This window comes from Sinocyclocheilus anshuiensis, unplaced genomic scaffold, assembly GCF_001515605.1.
Source record: "Sinocyclocheilus anshuiensis isolate Anshui unplaced genomic scaffold, SAMN03320099.WGS_v1.1 scaffold419, whole genome shotgun sequence".
Taxonomy (NCBI): Eukaryota; Metazoa; Chordata; class Actinopteri; order Cypriniformes; family Cyprinidae; genus Sinocyclocheilus; species Sinocyclocheilus anshuiensis.
In genome coordinates, this window is record NW_015548228.1 from 375,352 (window position 1) to 389,004 (window position 13,653).

Genomic DNA, 13,653 nt, shown 5'->3' on the forward strand with positions numbered 1-13,653 from the left:
TGCAAACGGCAATCTCATTGGCTGGTGCTCACCTATTATCGTCCCTGTTTTGATTTCAGCAAATCAGTTCGAGCGAACGCACACAACCTGATTAATATTCATGAATCCAGTAGCTCATTAATCCTTGGTGCGTTTTATATTGTTCTTATTAGTAGAATTCGTATCATTATTATCTTATCAGTATTTTTGTTAGTTTTTCCCCAATTTTTAATTTTGTTACAGAAACACTGAATGACCAAAAAAGCACCACCACCAGTCCAAAGTTCAGTTAAAATGACTAATATGCATTCATACATGGTTATCAAGTTTTAATTCTAATTACTAAAGTTCTATCATTAAACAATATTAATTATCATATTATAATGCTTGACTGACTGATGTTAAGAGTGTACTTTCAGATATTTATAAAACTGTGCCATTTTACAAACGAATATATATATTTATCAGTCTGGCAAGTAAACTAAAAAATTTACTAGCCAATGGCGATTCAATTGCCAAGGTGTTCGTAGAGGGCTGGAGGCACTTTTTATTATGGATGGGCGCGTCTTTCTTCTCTGAAAGAAGAAAGTCATATACACCTAGGATGACTTGAGGGTGAATAATTCATGGTCTAATTTCATTTTTGGGTGAACTAACCCTTTAAGCTGAATGGTTCAAATTGAGCACTGATGAATTGTTCAAACTGAACAAGATGAGTCACACAGGTATTAAAGTGCATCTTGAGTGCAGCATACCTGTCCCCTCCAGTACATGCTCTTCCCAAAGCCCTGACAGAATGAGGAGATGAATGGAAGACTGTACGAGGGCCGGTGGATATAAACGAAATCAGACAGCAAATTCCAAAACCTGAAATGAGTGATTAGAAAATACATTGGTGACTAGGACGTTTGCTTGTGTGTGTGTGTGTGTGTGTGTGTGTGTGTGTGTGTGTGTGTGTGCGCGCGCACTTACAAACACTTTCCATCACAAAACAGTGAGCAAACTATGAGCAGTCCAAGTGGAGTGTTCTAAAGAGCTTACTTGTCCTGGTTTTGGCGGAAATCTGCCTTTTCGTGGCATTCATACACCCACCCAGGAGCAAATATGGCTGTTGAAAATTCATACTTCCGAATCAGCTCCAGAGCCTAATAAGAAAACAAAAAGACACTTGTACTCAGAGTCAAAAACCAATGAGATATTTTAGATGTGAAATACTGTTAATTTTTTTATTCAGCAAGGATGCATTAAATTAATCAAAAGCGACAGCAAAGACACATTTATAATGTAACAAAAGATTTCTGTTTCAAATAAATGCTTTTGAACTTTCTATTCATCAAAGAAACCTGAAAAAGTGTATCACAGTTTCCACAAAAATATTAAGCAGCACAGCTGTTTTTAACACTGATGATAATAAGAAATGTTTCTTGAGCAGCAAATCAGCATATTAGAATGATTTCTGAAGGATCATGTGACTCTGAAGACTGGAGTAATGATGCTGAAAATACAGCTTTGCATCACATTAATAAATTACATTTTAAAATATATTACAACAGAAACCAGTTTTTTAAACTGTAATAACATTTTACAATATTACTGTTTTATTGTAGTTTTGATCAGATAAATCCCGCCTTGATGAATATAAGAGACTTCTTTCAAAAACAATTTAAACTCCTTACTAACAATTCTGAATGGTAGTGTTCATATATTGAAATTATTCTCTAACTAAAACTTCACTAACCTTATTGGTCTCAAATTTGCCTCCGACCACCTTCCCTCTCGCAAACACGTCAACACCAACATAGATGTCAGCAAAGCGGCCCTGAGCAGCAGAATAGGACTTCATCCACTCCAGACTCTGCTCTGTCCAGTTGTAGTTAGTGAATATTCCATCACAGGCATCAAAAAACATTCTGACAGGATGACAAAAGGAAGCTGATGGCATAAGTTGCACAATATCTACCGCATAAATCTCACAGACCTGATCTGCCCCTCTATAATGCCTCAAGACCATTACTTGCCTGTTGTCGTCATTGATTTCGTTCTGCCAGTTGAGCGAGCCATTTTTCAGCACGCTGTCATACCAGATCACCACACTGCCTGGAACGCGCTCATGCACCTGGTCTGTGAGGTAGCGCAGAAAAGGGCCAGTGTTCTTCACCGCAGTCTCCTGAGGAGTGAGTGAAATTTGAGGTAATGTACCACACATTATGTCCACATAGGCCTCTAAATAATCAGATATGCCTTGGTTACTCACACTCAGCACATTTTCTATGTTAATGAGCCAGCCGTCAAAGCCGTAGCAGTGGGAAATCTGAACCAACTTATCAGCAGCTGCGCAGTAACTCTCCTCATCTGCAAGGAAGGCCTCACATGTCTTCGCTCCATCTGTCCACTCTGTGATGAATGTGCCTTAGAGGGGAACAGGACTATTTTAATACATCAATTCTAGTTTCACTTGTGTATAGAGGAGATGCTGTGGTTAATTACAGGAATAGTAAACCAAAAATGAAATAATCATTTATTCACTCTCATGTCATTGCAAACATATAGTTTTTCCTGTGGAGCACAAAAGCAGATATTTTGTAGTATGCCCAAGCTGCTCTTTTCCATGCCATTACACTGAGAACACTAGCTGTCAACCTCCAACTATAAATGTATATTCAAAGTGTCTATAAGACTTGTGCGCTATATTATGACTCTTCAAAAGGCATATGTATAGGAGCTTGGACGTCACCTGCTGTCTATTGTATGGAAAAGAGCAGCTTGGACACTCTGCTAAATTTCTCCTTTTGTGTTTCACAGAAGAAAGAACAAACATGGTTTGGAACAATATCAGGTTGAGGAAATGTTGACAAAATATTCGTTTTTGGGTGAATTACCCTTGTGAAAAAAGAAATCTGCATAATTATATTGAATGAACACTTGTAGCATAATTCAAATCCTGAAAATATATTTTTTAGTGCTGTCAAACGATTAATTGCAATTAATCGCATCCAAAATAAAAGTTTTTGTTTACATAATATGTGTGTGTGAACTGTGTTTATTTATTATGTATATATAAATACACATGCATGCATGTAGATATATAAGAAAAATATGTTATGTTAATATTTTAAATATATTTATATAATATAAATTATATGAATATAAATTTAAGCATGTAAATACATGTAAATATTTTAAATATATATACTGTATGCGTGTGTGTATTTATATATACATAAATATACACAGTACACATACTTATATTTTGTAAACAAAAACTATTTTTGGATGCGATTAATCATGATTAATCGTTTGACAGCACTAATATTTGTAAAAACTACTTGCAGGTAATATTAATGAAATAATAGGCCACTTAAGAGTACACTTTCAAGAATATGTTTCTTAGCATAAGTCCACTTTTAAGAAAAATGCACTTTGTAACAATGTAAGTAAGTTTTTCTTTAAAGTAGATTTTAGTCTTTTGTCATTTAAAAGTACACTTAATTTGATGCGTTGACCAACATACTCATACTAAAGTACATGGTTATGTTATTCAGTATTACATTTCAAATTAATATCTGAAATGTACTAATTTTACATTTCATCATTACAAATGTGTAACTACAAATATATTTAAAACCATACATAGACATTTCAATAGAATTAAGAAATTACATGAAAGATTTAAGCATATAGTATCAATTTAAACTATAATAGTGTTTCATTTAATGGCAATTAATGTGCATTTTAGTGTCAGAAAACATTACATTCAGTTTGCACTTAGGTATATTCTTTTATAATATAGAGTATTTCTGCTAAAGCATACTTCTTTATTACAAAGTTATTTTTAGCGCAAGTCCTTAAAATCCCACCAAGAGACTCACCTATAGAGAGCACTCCATGCTTATGTGCTGCGTTCGTCCAAACTGCAGGAGGAACGGTTATCATCTGATGACTGAAGTAGTTGAAGATGTCAATATACTCCCAGTGATAGAAGGCATATGGTGTCTCCACCTCTGCACCTTGAATGAACCTCAGCAGAAAGGACAGGACCATGAAAACAACTAATGAAACTGACATAACACGCTTGAAAATCGGTTAAACTCCGAGTTGTACCTGTCCTCCAGGTAGCCACCCATCATGTCATGGGACACCAATGTCCGTCTAGGGCAGCTGTGCAGTGGAGGATACCTGCTAGCCAAAGGCACAGTGGCCACATTAAAAGGGCTTGCTTCATTGCGTTTCCACGACAACAATTCATCAAGAGACTTCAGACTGCAGCTGATGGGCTCAGTTGTGTCAGGATCATAGTGGATTGCTGTTAGACCACAAACAAGACTTTTAAAAGAGCCAGTAATCTTTTAAAAAGATTAAGATGCAGCATATAGGATCAGTACCTGGCAACCTAGATGGCTCGTAAGTTATGACTTCATGAACACTGTGATCGCTTGGCTGACTGAGGCAAGACTCAGAGCTGAACAAACAAGCATCACATTGAACATAAGTTGTAATGGCAATAAAAGAGTTACATAACATGCAGATACGATTATAAAAATGCATCAGTCAAAGCAAAGTTACCTGTTCTCCTCAGATTTGGGAATCTTACTGCTTGTAGTTTCTTCCCTTTTTCGTTTGCGGGATGTCATGTTATCTTTCTCTTTTGTAGAAACACTTTCCATTTACAAATGTCAGCGGATAGCCAGTTTCCAGACAAAGCAGTAATTTCTAGCAGCAGTGCGAGCGAGAGTTAGAAGCAGAAAGAACTACCAGCTTCCGCCTGTGCGCTGATTGGCTGAAAGAGTGGCAGTGCGTCATCCTGCGTGACGGTGTTGCTCTAAAGCTTCACTAGAGGGCAGTAGAGTAGACCTTTAAAATGACTGGCAACAGAGGCGACAGGTAATTGCTTTACCCAGATGGAATATTATGAAATTAAACTGCCTGTTTTAAAATGTATATCAAAACATATTTGTGACCCTGGACCACAAAACCAGTCATAAGGGTCAATTTCTCGAAATTGAGATTCATGCATCAACTGAAAGCTGAATAAATAAGCTTTCCATTGATGTATGGTTTGTTAGGATAGGATAATATTTGGCCGAGATATAACTATTTGAAAATCTGGAATCTGAGGGTGCAAAAAATCTAAATATTGAGAAAATCGCCTTTAAAGTTGTACAAATGAAGTTCTTAGCAATGCATGTTACTAATAAAAAATTAAGTTTTAATATATTTACAGTAGGAACTTTACAAAATGTCTTCATGGAACATGATCTTTATTTAACGTTCTAATGATTTTTGGCATAAAAGAAAAATCTATAATTTTGACCCATACAATGTATTGTTGGCTATTGCTACAAATATACCCCAGCGACTTAAGACTGCTTTTGTGCTCCAGGGTCACATTTCATGTTTATCCTAAGCACTCATGAAAAGTTAAACGGTCAGTTGCTGTGAAACATCAAGCCATCTTACATGCACTGACCTAGACAAGATACGCAAAGCATGCTGCACCCGGTAAAGCCACTGGAGTGATCATTTGAGACTCAAAAGTACAATAAACAAGATAACTATAACTGTGACTCATGGAAAAAAATATTAGAAATAAATAGCCAATTACCCACATTATTATATGATTTTGAATACTGGGGTGAGCCCTGGTGAACAGTAAGTATGTGGCTTCACTATGATTTTCTGCAGGATTATTTAGTGGTAGTGTTATGTGAGGCCTCCAGTTCCCAGCTAGAAAACGTATTCAAACAACCAAATCTGAATTAGAGAGGAGCTAAAATACATCAGTTCATAAATAATTCACACTCTTTGTCCTTTTTGTCTCATTCAGAATGTGTCTAAACACTTCTCATATAATCGTCCATTTGCTGCTGGCACAATGATTCTCTTCTGCTTTTTCTTCTTTCAGTAGTCATGAGGGCCTGCATTCTGAAAGCAGAAGGGATACTAGGGTGCCATGGAAATCTGGAAGTTTCATTTTCATGAACAGTTTCTGAGATGCAGACTTTAATATAGTAAAAATTCATTTTCACCCACAGCTTCATGGGCACAGATAACATTTGCGTATATTGTTTTTCAATTATTCTGGTATACATAAATCAATGATAGTAAAACCAATATCACTACCAATCTAATGTTTTGGCAACACATCGAATGCCTATACACTTACGTTAAATATACATCCATATATTTACTTGAGGCAACTTGCATAGACATTCTGCAAGCATTCAAAAAGAGAAACTAACAACATGTAGATTAGCTCATTTACAGGAACTCAACTTGAACGTGTCGAGTCATCCCCATCATTTCCTGTCATTCTTTTCCTTTTTTTCCCTTTGCATTGTTATGCTTCTATAATAAGCCATCGAGTTTGTTTACAATGATTCAATTAAAGCCGTTATATATATTTTAAACATATTTATCCAGAAAAGATTTCAATTTAAATTCTGATAGAACAGGCCTATGCGAAATTCGCATTGAACAGCTTTGCATGGTTTGCTCAAGCCAGTCGATGTGTTGGGCTTAATGTATTCATGACCCACATTAGATCTGTGTTTGTGAAATGATTGTGTTACACTACAGCACTGATCAATCCACTGATGCCCCGCAGGTTATTACAGAGGCCAGTCCGGTTCCCGCCGGAAAGTTCAAAACAAACTGCAATGTTCTGCAGTGAAAAGCTACAGTGGAGCAGACTAGACCATAAATGCTCTTTTCTGACATTAAAATTAAAGAACAAAAAAAAATACATGTATGGAAATGTCCAATTGAGCCAGGCCTGATTTTTCAAACGAGCAGTGATGCCTTTAATTTACATGAATTTGACTCTGCATATGACTTCTTCAAATATTTAAGATGGATATGCATGTTAAGCTTCTCCAGAAACTCAGTATGCACTTTTTCACAGATATACGGCATATTTGAAATAACATTCCAGTTTCCACTAAAAAGACAACTTTTAATATTTCACAACTTACTGAACCTCAGAACTGGCCAGGTTATTTTCACACAGTTGCACAGAAACGGAAAGAAAAGCTGGCGTCACAAGCACGCTTAGGTGAACATGAAAACATGATGAAAAATCATGAAAAAATGTTTGCACAGATCTTAGGACCAGGTTTAAAAGTCAATTTGATGTAATTCAATTCAATTCAATTCAATTCAAGTTTAATTGTATAGCGCTTTTCATGATACAAATCGTTGCAAAGCAACTTTGCAGCAAATTAAGTTTCTACAATATTTAGTGGTAGCTTATCAGTGGTGACTGTCAGTTAATGTACATATGGCAGAAATGTACGGAAAAATCAATTAAAGACGTAATCAAACAGATGATGAACACTATTAACAGCAATTATTATATGATGCAATCAAACTTATAGCAAAATGTGGTAGTTCTGTATGTTGTTTCAGGGTTGGCATCATCTGACGTCCTCTGAGGGGTTGGCATCATCTCTTCTCAGGTGTTCTGGATCCAGACTGAAGCTTGTGTGAATCCTAGTTACAGAAACAGAGAAACAAATAGAGACATAATTAGCGTAGCTGCTGTTCCAACCAAGCAAAATTGATTTGTTTAACCCAAACTAAAGAATAATAATGTGCATTTGATCAGATATCAAATGAGTAATGAATTAATGAAGTTGAGTTGATGTACTAGTTATGAATTTAAATCTGCACGTTATTGTTTGAAATTAGTTGCACAGAGCCTCAGACGCTCTTAGATGTAGACAATGTGAATGAGAAATGAAACCTTGCTTCACACTGATAAATGTAAATGTCCATGCAGCATCCCTTCCCGTATATTCCCCACATAGAACAAACGTAACAGGTGCCTCTGAAATACGGAGGAATCACGGCACTGTGAATGAACAGCCAGTATTTAAAATAACACTAGGTACAATTTAATATAGGTGAGCTTGGATAGTCAATTAGAGATGAATAGGGAGTATTTTTGAAAGATCAGAGTATGTGCAGATTTGTGCATTTCCCCAAAATTGACAATTTTCTTCACAAAATGTACTATGGTAAAAATAGCTTCAATTACCAAATGTTACTATTAGCTACTATTTAATAGTAAAGCTGTGAAAATGTCGCATTAGCTATAACGGTAAAATAAATAAATTTATTAATTCAGTAATTAAATCAAATGTAAAAAACATGAACTGTAAATATATAAAAAATATACAAAGACTCTCAAACCTGTATCATTTAACAAGGGAGTATAAACTAGAAAACATTCTAATTTCACATACTTTATCATTATATTTAAGACAATCAAGTCATAATAACATTCTCGCTAAATTCTCAGTCTGTTGTAGGTTGAGTCTCAGAAGACAATAAAGCGTGTTTTGGGACCATTAAAATTTTTTGCATAGTGACATTATTTTCATTACAGTGAAGCAGATCATTATGATTTTGGCGTGCAAATATAGCCTGGGCATTTTACTACCCGCTTTGTGAGACCCATACAACTAAAACATTTTATTATAACTGCCAACTCAAATGCCTTGTCATTTGACTATATGTGATTCCTTAAGGTCCTGAAGGCATCATAATAGACTTGCATACTACAACCTATATTCCCCTGAGAGCATGAGTGTCTCATCTCTCCACAGAGCAGTAGAGCATCATGGGTGGAGTGGCACTGGATGATGGCAGTAGTGGAGTGAAGGCCCCTGATGGTGGCTGGGGTTGGGCCGTGCTCTTTGGTTGCTTCGTCATCACAGGTTTCTCCTACGCTCTTCCCAAGGCCGTCAGTGTTTTCTTCAAGGAGCTGATTAGAGAGTTTGAGGTGGGCTACAGTGACACAGCCTGGATCTCCTCCATCCTGTTGGCTATGCTTTATGCCTGTCTTTATGGCACTGGTATGTTCACCACTGCCTTTAACTGAAAATTGAGTGTTTACTGTTGTCCTTTTGCATTATTGACACACTATTTTCCTATTTAATACTGTAAAGCTGCTTTGACACAATCTGTATTGTTAAAAGCGCTATATAAAAAAGGAGACTTGACTTGACCACCAAACAAAGTAGTAGTTCACCCAAAAATGAACATTCTGTCATCATTGTTCCAAATTTGTATTACTTTCTTTCTTGTTCATGGGAACAGAATGTCTGAACTGTTTTTGTCCATGTAACAAATGCCGATGGGGGTCTAAAACAGCACTGGAGTAAACAATGACACAATGTTCATTTCTGAGTAACAATCCCTTTAATGTCTTCTAATTAGTTTAAACTGGATTCAAATAGTTCGGATAGAGTATATGCATATAATTATAGGGTTTTACTTTTAATTGAAGGTTTTACTTACCTTGGGATTAAAATTACACCAACTGTAAATGAAATTGTATCAGCAAATTATAAGCCCATATCAGATTCTATAACTGGTCTGCTAAACAGATGGACAAAACTCCCCATTTCATTAATTGGCCATGTTAATATATTAAAAATGTCAATCTTACCCAAATATCTCTTCCAATCCATCCCCCTCCCTCCACATTCCTCTTTTTTTGTCCTAATGAAAAAAACTTTCACAAACTTCATTTGGAACAACAAGCGCCCTCGTCTCAGGCTCTCCTTGCTGTACTTGCCTTATGATAGAGGGGGGTTAAACTTACCAAACTTAAAATGGTACTACTGGGCAGCTCAAATTAAAGCAGCAATGTTTTATTTTGAGAAAGATTATCCTCCGACCTGGGTATCCATAGAGGCTCACTCTATTCCAATTCCTTTGAATTTATATTTGTATTCAGCTGATGCTAAGAAGTTAATTAAAGGTACTAAAAATCCATATACCAGAAATACTATAACAGTATGGTTTGAGGCTCTTGCTCATTTAGGTGAATTACCACAACTCTCGCGCTTTTCACCAGTTTTTGGTAATGAAAATTTCCGTCCTGGCAGAGCCGATCCGTTTTAAAATCTGGTCAATTCAAGGTATTAGTAAGGTCTCTGATCTCTATAATGAAGGAAACTTTATGTCCTTTGAAGAAATTAGGACAAGGTTTGGAATTCCGCAAAAGCACTTTTTCAAATATTTGCAATTACGTAGCTTTATTCTATCAAGACAAGGCCAAAGTTTGGTTGAGCCTCCTCTTTCTACTTTGGAAAATATTACACTTAACTGTTTGAAAGGTAGAGGTCAGGTATCTGTGTTATATAAACAGTTTGTGGCCAAATCTAAAGAATCATTTAATGACAGACTTCAAGCATGGCGGTCTGACCTGCAGGCTGATATAACTGAGGAAGAGTGGCAAATAGCATGTTTAAAAGCCCAAACTCAGACAATGAGTACCCATTTGAGACTGCTTCAGTATAAATGGTTGAGTAGACAATATATCACTACAGTTAAGTTACATCACTTCAACCCGAATATTCCTGATATATAGTACAAATGTAAACAAGAGAAGGGAACTTTATTCCATTGTATGTGGGAATGTACTAAAGTTAATTGTTTTGGGGTTAAAATATTAAATATTATAAGTCAAATCATTGGTAAAGTAATTCCTCTTGATCCCAGGATTGTCCTCTGAACTTTACTCATTCCCTCCCCAAAAAAAAATGGTTGTTTTGTCATTTGCTCACCCTTTATCATTCCAAACTCACAAAGCCTTCAGCGTTCATCTCCGAAGCACATTGATTTGCAATGAAATCAGATTTCTGTTCCTCAATTTAAAGCCAATTCCACCTGAACTTAAACACTTCAAAACGATTAGATGAGCTCTGTGCACTGATAAATATTTATGTGAATTAAAGCCTGAAATAAATGTTTATCATAAGCTATCGTGCATCTTCAGAAAACTTAACCCACTCGATTAACACTTTTACAAAGTGGCCTCTTTATGACCATTTTGGAGCGCCAAAGTCAAAAATGTAACGTACTTTTAATCTGTCATGTTTCATTAAAATATATTCGTTTTTCAAGAATATACGGTGTACGTTCACTTAATTTTTGACTGGAATGAAAACAAGGCTGAGGGTAGTTAGTAAGTTACAATACAGTGCGTTCGACGGACTCCTCACAACGATTATTCAGCTGACGAAACTTCTTTGAGAGGAGAAAAAAAATACAGTAGAAAAACTTCATAAAACAGATTTTAAAGTTACATGATTTAGGACCTTTATACAGTGCACGCTATCCCTCACAGCCTCATGCAATATGGCGTCAAACCAACCCAATTAAGATAAAAAAAAATTTTAAAAAGCCTTGTGAATTTGGAACACATGAAGTAATTGATAGAATTTTGAATTTTTGGATGAACTAGGCCTATGTCTTTAAGAAACATCTTTTATGTGGTGAAAGGAAAAGGGAAAAAACTACTTACAAGTACTTATTAATTTATTTACACGTTTTAAAATACACAAATACAGTGGCAATACAAATGAGGAAAAAAATCTTCCAGGGAAGGAAGATTTCCATAATTCCACCTGATACAGCACAGTGTGATGCAAAAGGACTGGCCAAGTAGTCGTGTGTAGAATGAACCAGAAAATGAAATAGAGAAATCCATAATAGCTCGATCCGCGACAAAGTGTACTTGTGCCTACATTTAAACAACACCAGTACTGGAGCGGCTGTTTCTGTGAGACCACCAGTGGAGAGAAAGAATGACTAACTTATCAAATCCAGAACAGAACAAAGTCCCTCGCACCTCTCTAAGCACTAGCCTTTTCCCCATACTCACGATACACACACACACACACACACACACACACACAGACAGTGGCTATGAAAAAATGGTACTTTGCCATCACTAGAAACATCCTATATACATGACAACAGAATTTAAGAGTTTCACCACTAGCCCCCCCACCCCATGACTACAGAAAAAGCCTACGCTCTACTATGCTGAATGATACGGACAGGCAGCTCGCCTTCCACGTCCTCTGTGACTTATAGCACCAGTAATTCAAGGAACCACACTTCCGAAACAAGGGAAATGTAGTACTAAAAGCATTGGTAATACTCAGTAAATAAAGTTGAAGAAAAACAAAACCTTGCATCTCAATTGTTAAAAGTGTCAGTCAAAAGAAAAACTAAATCAAATCAGGCATGGCTTAAATGATGGCTGGTGTACTCTCAATGAGACAAGCTGGGCACAGGACATCCATTTCTAAATCCAAACACAAATGTTAAAAGAAAACGTGCCCGTTTGTCTCAACATATGCCCCAAGTTGTTCATATTTATACCCTCAGGTCAGAAAAACTAAGCCCTTTTCACATTATTCGACTTCCTGCTATAAATGTCTGTCAACAGTCTTGACCCAACCACGTGTGCATGCGATACTGTAAAAGCACTAAGCTTAGTTCAGGGGGTAAAAAGAAACAAGCATCAACATTAACAACAACAACTCTACAATACATGCATTTCACAGCTTTTGACAAACAAAAGAAAAGCATAAGGGAATGCAATAAAATCAATGAGCAAAAAACATGAGAGCTGATATAGAGGGCCAGGTTGATTGGTGCAACGAAAACTAAAACTCATCTAAAAGAGTGTAAAGGTGATACTGTGGGTACGACTACTCAAACCTTTGCTGTATGTTTCTTCGCCTGGCCTTCCACATAATAAACTACAAAATGACATAAAAAGGACACTGCCTTCATCCCGCCACATGAACGAACAGGCTTTCAAACTTTTGATTTATTTCTGCACATTTCATTAAGCTTAACGCTGTTAAACTAACAAAAAGAGAAAAAGATTCACCTGCAAAAGACTGTAGCCAGTGTGAAATCAATTTAATCTCTGTTGTACATAAAAAGACAAAAATAAAAGATTACGGTATGCAAAATATCAATGGCTATCAGTACAGCTGCATTCCAAGCTGTGTAAAAGTAATTTTTTGCAATAGGAGAGGGTGCGTCGCGCTATCAGAGCCGCTGTACATGGCTTCAGCCAAGACGCTCTTGCTTTGCGAAGAGGCCCTTGGACGGCAGGAGGACGGCCCTCTCCTCATGGTGTGTGTCAGAGGGCCGAAGGCAGCGATGGCTGAGAATCACGCCCCCCGTCCCGTCCCATCCCGTCCCTCCCATCTCGCCAGCGATTGTCTGGCAAAAAGTGATGTTAACAAGCACAACTGTTGTGCCCAGGTGTCTGTTGGAGTAGTGTAGGTAAGGAAACGTGTGTGGTGTGTGTGAAAAGAAGAAAAGAAAACCAAAATCTGTCCATCTCTCGAGTTTGCGTGACTCTCAAGTGTGTTTAATTGCATTGAGAGGAAGGAGGAAATGAAGTCTCTTGTTTCAATTTGATTTGCTGAGGTTGATTTCACATGGCTAGAGGCTGCTGGAGAAGTCCTAGTGCAGATCAGGACTGTGGTTGGTCTGCTCTTGAGGCGTGTGGAGGGTCTCATCGAGGTACGGCAGACTGCAGGCCACTTGGGGTGACGCGAGAAAGAGCCTGGCGTGGGGAGGAGAGACAGACACGTCAGTTTCTGAATGCCACATGATATAACTGCAAACTGTTGCTGAGAGTATCTCAGTAGCTTCCTGAGTGTTTTTAAAGGCCAATTCACACTGCACTGATAGACACAGACTAACGGTCCTTGCACACGGAGTCTGAAATTCTCATCGGAAATTTTCACAGGTTAAAAAACAAGTAAGACCTCACATTGTGTCAATCACGTTTACACATTGCCTCTGAAACTTTCGCCCGTCATAAAAAAAAAAATCAGATCGGGTTCAATT

At 37.1% G+C, this 13,653-nt stretch overlaps 2 protein-coding genes across 3 annotated transcripts in view; both read right to left on the reverse strand.

Moving 5' to 3' along the window:
- engase (endo-beta-N-acetylglucosaminidase) overlaps positions 1–4,734 on the reverse strand; it is a 9,578-nt gene extending 4,844 nt beyond the window's left edge. The window contains exons 1-9 of the mRNA XM_016441561.1: positions 4,543–4,734; positions 4,362–4,438; positions 4,081–4,282; positions 3,849–3,997; positions 2,234–2,388; positions 1,998–2,146; positions 1,718–1,889; positions 1,021–1,124; positions 735–846 (exon numbers count right to left, since the gene is read on the reverse strand). Of these exons, the coding sequence (XP_016297047.1) occupies positions 735–846; positions 1,021–1,124; positions 1,718–1,889; positions 1,998–2,146; positions 2,234–2,388; positions 3,849–3,997; positions 4,081–4,282; positions 4,362–4,438; positions 4,543–4,643 (1,221 nt within the window). The 5' untranslated portion in view covers positions 4,644–4,734. The remainder of the gene's footprint in view (positions 1–734; positions 847–1,020; positions 1,125–1,717; positions 1,890–1,997; positions 2,147–2,233; positions 2,389–3,848; positions 3,998–4,080; positions 4,283–4,361; positions 4,439–4,542) is intronic.
- A 7,011-nt stretch (positions 4,735–11,745) lies between these two features.
- The window catches only part of LOC107654491 (casein kinase I-like), a 46,438-nt gene continuing 44,530 nt past the window's right edge, over positions 11,746–13,653 (reverse strand). For both annotated transcript variants that reach the window (XM_016441571.1, XM_016441570.1), the window contains one exon: positions 11,746–13,366. Coding sequence is in view for 1 of the 2 variants with exons in the window: in XM_016441570.1 (XP_016297056.1) it covers positions 13,316–13,366 (51 nt within the window). In the remaining variant the exon portion in view is untranslated. The remainder of the gene's footprint in view (positions 13,367–13,653) is intronic.